We start from the raw sequence: 12,271 nt of genomic DNA, 5'->3' as shown, positions 1-12,271 counted from the left end.
CTGGGCGGCAGAGCAAGACCTTGTTTCCAAAAAACAAAGAACAAAGCAAAAGTAAAACAGTACCCTCTTCTCACTAAATATTTTTGTTTTGAAATATATACTTTTCATAAAACTGTCTTATTTATGTTGATACATAATAAATTTATTGTTTTTATTTTTAAATGAATATATATTTTAAATGTTCTCAATCTTAATTTCCAATATGCTAAATATTGGTAAAACTAACCTACAGAACAGAAGCTCTTTAGGGTCCTAAATTTTTAAGAGTTTAACGAACCATAAATAAATTAGTGAAATTCTGTAACAATGCCAGGATTCCTTTTATTAATAGTAAACAATAAACTATATTTAAATATAGCCAATTTGCTATATGAATAAAATGCTAGGCAGTCTTCCTATTGCTGTAGTAGAAATAACATGGCATTGAACACATGGGTTTAAATACCAGTTTCACAACTTATTAGCTGTGTGGGCATCTGGTCCCTATTATTCTCACTACTACCATTACAACAAACTCAACATTATGCATATCAAAACTAAAATTGTTGCATTCTGCAAGCATTCTTGAACACTTAATTACGCAGAATTATAGAGAGTAATTTATATGTAATTATATACACTTACTAATTCAATTATCTGGGAGTATATTTTAGCTAACTCACTATTCAGAGTTATACTTTCTATAGTAGCAGTTGCAGCATAACTGAGTATTCTTAAAGCAAGCAATTAATAAACTCTAACATAAAATTTTTCCTTGCCAAATTATATCTGTCTTGTTCTATGGAAACTCAACAAAATACTTACTTGTTCAAGGGCCTATGTTGATCCAAAGATTTCCTTTCAGGAAAATGTTGGTGCTGCCTAGGGATACTAGTACCCTTCAATAAAAAAAAAAGTATTCAACTAAGAGAGCTGTCTAGACCACTCATCTTTGATAAAAGAAGATCAGCTTTATCATAACCTGTATGTCAGGCATCCAAAACCTAGGAAACTACTCTTCATTACTAACAAAATAATAACCTTTCAGTAAGTATGATCTCAATTCTTTTACTCATCTACATTTTACAAAATGGCTTGTTGAAGAAAGTTAGGTTCTAAGAAGGAAGCTCTAAAACAATAGTCTTCATTTTTTTTCCCTCTCATATTCCTAAAAGAATTTTCTAAAAATCCACAACATACATTTTCAGTTGACATGTAAAAATTTTCATTATGAATTTAAATGATTGCAAAGGCTATAATTTCCAGCATGTCACAAATACTGTGATTTTTATATAAAACTGTTATATCAGTCTTTTAAGGGAACCAAAAAATCTAAATTCCACAGTAATCTGATATACGCCAGCAACAATTTTATTTTTTAAAAAATTCAAGAGTTAGAAAATGTATATACACTTTTTTGCTTAAACTCATTTCTAGTTATCTCCCCACAGGCTTTTACCCTAATTTAATCATTTTTATTTCTAAAAGTTTTTAACTGATCACTTCTCTTCAATAAAAATGTATCTTAAAATTGAACTTTTAAATTGTGTTTAATTTTCTAAAACTGTTATGTTCAAAATAAGAAATACATGGAAATGTATTTCTTAATGAGAAGGGCTAGATTTTTTTCTTTTTTAAAATAGTGTATAGGCCTCTGAATGAATGTTACTCATTGCTAGTATAAAGTTTCACATCAATTTTTTCTATTTTTTATTTTCTGTTTATGAAAGAACTGAAATTGTTCACTAAGTAGACGAGAAGGATGTTTTGTTATGGCAATGTTACTGAAACCAAAATCACATAGCTTATTAAAAATATTTGATGTTTGAAAACTATCAGCTGTTAACTCAATTACATCTTCCTTAAGTTTGTTGAAATCGAAGAATTAGAAACCATATGAGTTGCTCTGCCTTGCTTGTTGTAACATGAGTCAAGAGCAATTCTGAAAGGGGAGTTAGGAAAGGAAAAGTTGCTTTTGCTTTCTCAGGGGGACCAATTTTAGGCCAGACATGGAAACTGAGGACTTCGATTCCTTCAAAATCAACTGTGTGTCCCTTGGCAAACAATCATGTACAATTTTGAAGACCTCAAATCCAAGGGACACTATCCCTTTGCTACTCTAAGTGTTTTGAATCCCTTCTCTCTGTCTCTTTTTCTTACACACACATGAATAAGCCAAAGCCCATTCGCAGAAAGCAATCATATGAGGCACATCTTTGCATTTATTATAAAATTAGTGTTGGTGCCACAATAATCACAACATTGAATAAGCTCTAAATCCTTGCTACTCAAAGTATAGCCCTCAGGACAAGAGCATAAAGCATCATCTATAACTCTGTTAGAAATGTGGAACTTGGGGCCCCATTCCAAACATACTGAATCAGAATCTGATTTTAACAAAATCTCCAAGTGATCCCTATGCAGATAAAAGTTTGAGAAGCATGGACCTAAGCAGCAGAGAAATAATTTTTAAAAATGTAGTCTGTAAAAAACATACCTATCGTAGAAATATTTCCTCCTTTTTGATCATAATAAAGTAACCCTCGTGTTTCCACTTTTGTCAATCTTACTAGCACCAGCCAGTGTATTTCCTAAGACCGTTAAGGCTTGAAGTAAAAAATACATTGGAAATGTATCTCTTCTTCATTATCCTGGATTTCTAGAGTGTTAGTCTAGCTGATTTGTCTGCCTACAGTCTTTCCCCTCTTCAATCCATCCTCTGCACAGCTGCAAGAGTAAAATTTATATAAAAAATCTAATCATGGGACTCTCCTGTTTTAAAACCTTCAAGGTATCTCCAAATTAAAATACAAGCATATAAGGACAAGATTACCTGATCCCTATTAACCTCTCTAGCCTGATCTCCCAACCACCTCCCATTTTCTCCTGTACTTATTCTTTTAGCTCCCTGTACACACCACATGGTTTTATGCATTACCTTTCCATCATGTTGTCCCTTACCAGAACATTCATTCCCTATTTACTGCCTAGCTGATTCTTACCTGTGCTTAAAGGCTTGATTCAGTAATCTTCTTTTCCAGAAAACTTTCATGTAAGATCCCTCACACACACACATCTACCCCTTCCTGCACATACAATGGGCACAGGTTATTTTCTTTGTACTGCCACAGCGCTTATCATTTTGTATTTAAATAATATAATTATATCTCTGTCTCCCTATATAGACAGTAACCTCTTCTAAGGACTAACAGCACAAAGCAGGTGCCAAACATTAAAAGTCAAATTGAATAAAATAAAACTTGACTGTTAATCATAAGAATTATAATAGCTAGCTCTTATAATTAGCATATTCACTTCTCTATTCATATGCTTTTAGTGTTCTTCTGTCATCTGCTAGTTTTTACGTTTTACTTGTATCGTGGTTAAAAAAATAATCTATCTCAATTCCTTTTTTTGCAACTAGGCAGAGTATATATACATATATAGAGCACAGCTCTGTGACTTTGGTGAAATTACATAATGTGTCTTAGTCACAGTTCCTTTATTAATAAAATAGTAATTACAGGATCACATTCAGTAGGTAGGATTAAATTAGGATGCTGTTGTCCCAGCTACTTGGGAGGCTGAGACACGAGAATCACTTGAGCCCTGGAGGCAGAGGTTGCAGTGAGTCAAGATTGCACTACTGCACTTCAGCTTGGGCTACAGAGTGAGACTCCGTCTCAAAAATAATAGTAATAATAATAGGATTCATGTGAAATATTTTATATAAACTATAAACACTGGCCAGGCATGGTGACTCACGCCTGTAATCCCAGCACTTTAGGAGGTCAAGGCAGGCAAATCACTTGAGGTCAGCAGATCAAGAACAGCCTGGGCAACATGGTGAAACCCCACCTCTACTAAAAATACAAAAATTAGCCAGGTGTGGTGGCAGGCGCTGTAATCCCAGCTACTCGGCAGGCTGAGGCAGGAGAACCACTTGAACCCAGGAGGTGGAGGTTGTAGTGAGCCAAGATCATGCCATAGCACTCCAACCTGAGCGACAGAGTGAGACTCTGTCTCAAAAAAAACAAAAAAAAACAAAAAAAAAAACAAAAAAAAAAAGCAAAACAAAAACTATAAACATTATGTACATAATAAAAATTGTTTATTTTATTAAAATCACATCCATTATAACAAAAAGTAGAGTGGTTAACACTCTAAACAACAGGAAATACCTTAAGAAATAAGACAAACTTTAAATAAGAAGGTCTTAACCTTTCTGCTGCTGAACTTTTAAAATTTAATTCAGTATAAAATTAATATCCCGCAGTGGCCTTTGCACAATCCTATATCTCCTTAGTTTCCTGTACCTCATGAAAGATGTAGGAGAAATAAGTGATTATTTGAAACTGTTCAGGTTGGGAAACACGATCTGCTATCATGAATATTTCATTTCTTGAAAATATTTTCATGCTTATCCTTTTCAATAATGCCACATCATAATGCTTTATTTCATCTGCCTGTGACAGACATCATTACTAATCCTATACAGCTGCTTGTTTCATGCCACGCTAGAGCAGCTATTGAATTTCCTACAACATGGCAGCCAATCCTGACATTCATATGAGGAATACCATGATAAATATATAAAGGACTATAAATAAGGCAACAAGAATTAAAACATCATAGGTTCTGAAGGTGGCATCTTGACTTAAGTGAAAGAAACTCAATAAATAACCAAAGTTGAAGGATGAAAAGGAGAAACAATTACCAACTAGTTTATAAACTACAGTTTAATCAATTTACAGGGCCAATAAACCTAGCACTCCAATCTTGGTTTTTCATGCCATTCCTTGCCAAAAAGAATCATGGCTTCTGGAGAAATAGCTAGCTTCAGGGCTAGATACAGAAGATACACAATTACCCTGGATCACCTTGCTAGGCCAAAAAGTAAGGAAACGCTCAAAAATTATATTTTAAACCTATCACAAAGACTTAGAATTATAAACCACCAGTAAAAAATTTTTTTTAATAAAAAGTAGATGGAAATGATGAAGAAGGGAAGTACTGGCAGAGCAGGATGCTAAAGACTGACTAGTAAATGAAGAGGAAATACTGGCACTGGTACATCATCATTTTGCAACCATGACAATAAAGCCTGGTCCAGGCAAGAATTATTAGTAGATGCTAAATCAAGAAGAGAAATTTCAATTAAGAGCAGGATATACGCAGGGTATCTGAATATCTCCCCATGGATTGCTCATTAATAGCAGGGGGATAAGTAGTAACTAAAAAATAGAGAAACTAGACAGTACCTTGACCAGATAAATGTTGAGTGCTTCCAGATGCGATGCCTGGAAAAGAAAAATCATTTATATAATATCCTGGCTAGGAATGCAAAATTTGAACCTAACTCATGAGAGAGGCAATCTGGAAACCGGACCTCAGATGAAGCATTCTATTAAAAAGGAAGGAAGGAAGGAAGGAAGGAAGGAAGGAAGGAAGGAAGGAAGGAAGGAAGGAAAGGAAGGGAAGGAAAGGAAGGGCAAAGTATTTGAAACTCAATTATTATAAAGATAAAACAAGCTGAAAGTGGCTGGGTCAGGTGAATTAAAGAGACCTGACAAGCAAGTACAATACACGGCTCCATACTGGATCCTGTACTGGAGAGAAACAAAAAGCCAATGTTTATAAACTACATTACTAGGTACACTGACAAAATTCAAATATGAATGGTAAGGTATGTAATAGCAATATATTAAAGTTAAATTTACTGACACTGGATATTATACTGTGATTATATAAATAAAATTCTTTAATCTTAGGAAATTGCATTGCAATATTTAGAGGTGAAAGAAGGCAATAATATCTGCAACTTTCAAAAGATTCTAAAAAAAGAATATAAACATATATTCATTCTCTCTATACATATGCATTCTCTCTATATGTTATATCATAAATATATTCATTCTCTCTGTATATATGTGTACACACACATATATATGTGGAGAGGAGAGACAGGGAGAGAGATCACATGATAAAACCAATGGGACAAAATGTTAGCATGTCAACACTTGGTAAGTCCCAGCTTTAAAAGAATATGGGTATTCTTTGTACTATCTTTGCAACTTTGATGTAAGTTTAAAATTATTTCTAAATACAAACGTTGAGGGTGAAAAAAGCAGGCAAAAGATAAGCACAAAATTCAGGTACTGTGAGAGAGAGGAATCGGAGAGAGAAGGAACGCACAGAAGAACGTGCTGACCGTGTTCTCGGTGACACTCGTGGCTGTTCCTCTTATTGCTATGCTTTGTAACTACCTACATGCTACCTATATTCCCGTGTGGCTAAAATATTCCATTAGTAAATATTACATCAGAAAGAAGAATAAAAAAATACTCTGTGAATTGTTTTAATAATTTCTTTAAAACTACAGTAAGAATATGAAGAGCCCACACAATGCAAGCACAACAGGACATACACTAATAGGTATTTCTGGAGTAATAATCATTAATTTGTTTTTATTCCTACTGGGTTAAAAGCATAATACTATATTTAGGTCAAGTTATTTAGTTATCTTCATTCTTCCTCAATTTGGTAGTACTTCTTTCTCTCAGCAAAAAGGCTTTTTTTTATTAACACAACATGTAGTACAGTTAACAAAAGTTAATACACATAATTATAGCTAATATTTATCGCTTACTAAATGCCAGGCACTATGCTAATAAGTACTTGATATATATTATATCTTTCAATTTTCACAGTTACTCAAACGATATAGATCCTATTATTTCCCCCCTTTTCACATGGGGAAAAAACAAAAACAGAAAGGTTAAGTAACCTGTCCAAGGCCACACACTTAATGTGAGTCCAAATTTGAACCTAGAGAGTCTCATTCTAGACCTCATACTTGTAAACAACATGCTCCACTGCAACTGAACCTGAGATTCTGTTCTCAAATAGTTCTTACATTGAAAACCTAGGTAAAATGCCCATATAGTACTTTAAAACCAGTGGATAAGCAATAGATTATAGCTATTATTTCCATTCACTGAGCAATGAATGCTGTACATAAAGACTATCTTAGATTTGCATCCCCCTCTTCGTTTTTCCTTCTGACCACTCATGAAAAAAAGGAAAAGATATTATTAAGTAATTAAGATGCTACCAGAGACAGAAGAACAGATAGAAAAACTTTTAAGATATTCTCAATCTATATACACTACATAATCCACATTTTAAAAATATTGAATATGCTTATATGGAAAATGCTGGTTATAATGGATATAGGAAAAAAGAGTTTTCTAGCATAATAGAATTCTCAGGTGTATTATGTGGATATGTCATTTTATGGCAGCCCAGCATCCAGCCCTTTTCCTGACATCATCCCTGCTTCTTTTGGGGGAATTTTTTGTACTATGCAGTCCTGGTGGAAGCATAAATCCAAAGACATGTTCTCCATTATGGAAACTAAAGACATCTTTTAAAGGCTGCTTCCAGAAAACTCTCTGCTCACTCCAAAGGTATAGGGAAGTGAACATAGAATCCAAGTTCAGTGAATCAGACACATTCTCTCAAGATTTAGTGTATTAAGTAGAATCAATGCACATACCAAAAATGTGGTTAGAGTTTATTTACGCCAGCAACACAGCCTAACCTTTTTGTTGTTGTTGTTCCTGAAAGTTCTTGCTACCAAGATCTTCCAGATCTGCCTAATTCTTATCTGTTTCAAGCATAACTCTTTAGTCTCCCTTCAATCCTGTGAGCTTTTTCCCATCCCAGATACCAGATTTGTCTAACAAACTCCTTTTTTGCTTTTAAGTCAATCTGTTTCCTTTACCGGCAACAAGAGTAACAACAACGACAAATCTGTAAAATAAAATATAAAAGCATAAGGGGATAAAATTATATAATCTTATTTAGCAGTTCTTTGGGTGACTTTTATTCTTTTCCAATGGTTTAGTATACTGGGAAAAGTACTGGCCAAAGTATTTAAAGAGCTAAAATCTAGTCCAGGCTTTCCATCAGCTGGCTTCAACATCTGAAGTGTGAATTCATTCTGGTCCTCATTTTTTTTAAAGCTGTAAAGGAAGATGGTTTGAACTTCAAGTTTTGTTATATTCATAAAATATTATGTTTTATAGAAGGGACCAAAGATTTCAATGACAATACCAATAATACAGACCTTCTTTCAAGAAATTAGCACATGGGTGACTGTTACAGTATTTCCTGTTCTTTTTTAATATTGTTTTCATAGAAATAAGATGTTACAGTAGTTTTTCACACGACAAACAGGAATCAAATACTTTCAGACCATTTCCCTAAAGGGATGACATTATGTATCTCAGAAGACTTAGCAGTAATAAAAAACTGGTTTGAAATATTACTATCAGTAAATAGCATTACATTTGTGAGATGCACAGGCAAAACAAGGCATCTTCTATAGGTTTTTACATTTTGTAATACCACAACATTCTCCTGAAATGTTATTCCCTTCATGTTTTCAAATGTTGTATAAACACCAGCCTTACATAAAAGTTTCAAGTTCAAAAGAATAAAAAATTCCTTTAAAAGATAACTGATGATTAGACATGTTTTGCTACAGCTGTATAAAATTCATTGGTATAATTACTAAGGAATATATTCATAATAGTATTAGGATTTCAGTTTTCATGAAAGGGCTAAAATTACTCGTGTCAAAGTCAGGCAAAATTTTGCAAACTGGCATTAATCATGAATTGGTGAGAGTCTAAAAAGCCAGTAGGAAATCGTAGAATAAGGTCAGAAGGAGTTTTAATGTTGAAACCAATACATCAATAGAAAAGTACTGCTACCAATTCTTTAAAAATTAAAAAATGAAGTCATTTTCAAAAGCCAATCAAGATTAACAATCATTAAATCACATCTCCAAGAATAATTATTATTTAATTTTAACACTTATCAAGCATTAACTGTATTTAAAAGGTGATGAGACTTTGTTCTTCTCATAAAAGTTTTATCTCCCTAGACCTAGGCTTAGATATATTATTTGTTACCACCTCTCACAGCAATTCAAAACACAGGTCATCTATCATGGCAGTCAGGCTAAATTCTGGATGGTAAAGAGGAAGATGAATTAGTCCTTGGTCTTAAGCACTCACCACCATGGAATCAACTCAATATAATGTGATACATGCTAGAAAACAATAGTATTTAGTATAATCTGTTAAGGAAGTAATTAATTCTGTTTAGGGACAGAGGAAAAGCTATAAAGAAAAGGTGACATATTAAAATTTTATAAAAGTATCAAAAACTCTTATCCAGACAAAGGACTTCACTGTCGGTCAGATCTGAGTTTAAACCCAACTCTAACCCGTGTTGGTCATGTGAAACTGAGCCAGTTGTTTGGAAACCTAGAATCTAGGCCTAGTTCTGCTGCTCTTCAGCCATACCCTTAGGTAACATTTAACGTCTCTCAGCCTCAATTTCCTAATCAATGAAATGAGTCAGTGAGTCATTCTCTATGATCCTTTAATTTCCCCTCCAGTAATAACATGACTCTATACCTTACAGTAAATTAGAGAAATTCCTATTGATATTGAATGTGTTCATTTAGCAAATACCTCTAGAACACCCAACTAGGTACTACTGGGCAAAGCAAGTGAAAGAGATCATTGAACAAAATAAGCAAAAATCTCTGTTCTCAGGGAGATTACACAGAAAGCATCTATGGAAAAACTTTTAAAATTCTTTATTGCACCCTTGTTCAAACAGAACTTCCCTGTACAGTTGACATATATGTTAAAAAATAGTTAACACTGGAAAATTTCCAAATAACCATAAATATTAACACAGAGAAAGAAATCTAGACAGTGATGAAGTATAGTTAGTAGCACTACCATCAAAATCACGTTTCTCTAAATTCACACTGAGTCAGTGAGCCTTAGCAGCTTGACAAAAAGGCAGCATGTTAATGAGATTTCCCTAAACCAATTTAGTATATAGCCATATTTTTTCCTCATTTAAATTATTCCATAGTTTCTTAAGAACTATGATACAACCAGGTAAGTTTTATTTAAAGATAAATAAAATCTGTATATGGTGAGAAAATATTAACACAAAAACCTATAATCTCACTTCTTTTTCAGACATTCCACTTCCATACTTGGTGTTTTCAGCCTCATTTTAGGCTATTTTATTATACAAGATTTTTATTTGAGTTATATATTATCACTGTTTGAAAACTGATTTATTATTCAATAGGCAATTGTAGGACATCCACTCTTAGGCATCTCCAAAACAGAAACACAGTCAGAGTATGCCAGGTGATGGAGGGGCTACAGAAAGGATACATGATGAGGTAAGGAAGAACAGAATATAGCCACCCTCAAAATACACAGCAACTTGAGGAGAGTCATGGCAAGTCTTACAATCTTCCATGCTTGGACTCTTGTTTACTAATTTACTAATTTCTCTGTAGGACTTTTCCTGTTCTCTTATGGTAATGTCTTCCTCATGGCTGCTACAGTATCCTAGATTCTGCAGCCTGCCTTTTCTCAAAACTTTTGAATCTTTCTATTAATTGCATCCCTTTCTTAGAAAAGAAGATCTTACTAGGGTTGTGGTGACTTTCCAGTATGCAGTATAAAGTCCTCATGTTCAGCCCCTTAATGGCTGTGTGCTTTTGACTGCCTTTGGATAATGGGGTCACAAGATTTTAAAAAAACAAAATCTTGTTAGCATATGCCTAAAGCACCCATCAAAAGAGGACTATAGCATAGGAGGTAACATGAAGTTTCTAAGAAAGACATGCAAGTACCTTCTGTGGACCCTTCAGCATGTAATGATAGCGTATCACCATAGAGACTGTATGTACTGAGACTGAGCTGAGAAGTCACTCCCACAAAGTAGGGCCATTTCTTTGACTGTCAGGCACTTTCGGTGGAATGTTCAGTATATAATAGTGACACAGTATCACCATAGAGACTGTATGTACAGAGACTGAACTTAAAAGTCACTCCCACAATGTTAAGGCATTTCATTAAAGGCACAGAAGTAAACACTGGCAAATATATATAGCCTATACTAAAAATTTAAAATTCTAAAAGGTGTGAAGAAGTGGGTGTAGTCATATGTTTATGTAATTTAAATAGGCTCAGCTTAGGAAACTATTCTTTGAAGCAAAACAAAACAAACGTACAAATAAAATATTGTGAAAACACTGTTTTTAAAGCTGAGCTGGTCAGCATCAAACATGCACTTCAAAGTAGCGTGTCTTAAGTTTCATAATTGGTATTCTTCAAACTGTGAAACTCAAGAATATATTGACAAATGGCCACAATTTTGGGTAAGAGAACAATCACCTTGAGAAACATTTTCCAAAGTTTCAGTATTCCAATTTTACCAAGGAGAAACAGCCAGCATTATACAATTGCCAGTCTGAGGTTCTGTGCCAACATCATGCATAAAAATTGCAAGCAATGACCAAACAAAATATAAAATACAAAGGACAAATGCTTGAGGAAATGGATACCCCATTTTATATGATGTGATTATTATACATTGCATACCCGTATCAAAACATTTCATGTATCCCATAAATATATATACTTACTGTGTATCCACAAAAATTAAAACAAAAAATCTGAAAAAAAATACAAAACACAACAAAGAAAACTTTGGAATAATACTTCCTTTATGCTGAGTATTTCTACAAAATGCTGGAGCCACATGAAAGAAAAGAATATGTATCTCTTATTCTCTTTCCTTCTGTCAGTGGGCACGAGATAAATATTCCTTCACCCTCCACCTGCCACCCACCAGATGCCACTGGCTGCTATCATATAACCACAAGATGAGCCACCTTACAAGGAAGCAGATACCAAGGAAGGCAGAGAAGAGAGATGGAGTTGACTGCCTATAAGCATTCAAATGATCACTGACTTTGTCACTTCTTCTGATGAGTTCTGTTCTTTTTTTTTTTTTTAACATAAGTGAATTCTGTTTCATTAAAAAAAGGAAATGATGAGAGTGGTACAGGATGGCAGATAAGAAAGGCAATTTAATCTATCTCTTTCCCTCCTACTCTACCCAAAAGGCTATGAACATAATGTATGAGCAAGGATGATAAGAAACACTAGTTTTGCACTAGAAAAACAAAACAGGGACAGAACATTATGAGCAGTCATAATTCCTAATCAGTTTCATTTTTCTATTTCAAGTGCTGTAGATCACTGATCATGTTCTTGCAAATACCCATAAAGTCTACACACTGAAGACGAACAATTAGGGTAAAAGTGAAAATAAAACATTGATTTAATCTGTTTTGTTACCCACTGGAGGAAGGAATCTATAAAATTATCCAAAG

The 12,271-nt window shown here is 33.9% G+C and overlaps 1 protein-coding gene across 7 annotated transcripts in view; it reads right to left on the bottom strand.

Annotated features, from left to right (window-relative positions):
- The window catches only part of IMMP2L (inner mitochondrial membrane peptidase subunit 2), an 871,433-nt gene that overhangs the window by 681,450 nt on the left and 177,712 nt on the right, over window positions 1-12,271 (bottom strand). Inside the window, exon 5 of one of the 7 annotated variants that reach the window (XM_021935336.2) lies at window positions 4,047-5,279. The exons of the other annotated variants lie outside the window; for them this stretch is intronic. Within the exon in view, the coding sequence (XP_021791028.1) occupies window positions 5,189-5,279 (91 nt within the window). The 3' untranslated portion in view covers window positions 4,047-5,188. Of the gene's footprint in view, window positions 1-4,046; window positions 5,280-12,271 lie in introns of those variants that run through there. 7 annotated transcript variants of the gene reach the window in all.

Source organism: Papio anubis, chromosome 4 (assembly GCF_008728515.1).
Source record: "Papio anubis isolate 15944 chromosome 4, Panubis1.0, whole genome shotgun sequence".
Classification (NCBI taxonomy): Eukaryota; Metazoa; Chordata; class Mammalia; order Primates; family Cercopithecidae; genus Papio; species Papio anubis.
Note: the sequence above shows the minus strand (reverse complement) of the source record. Positions and strands in the feature narration are given on the sequence as shown.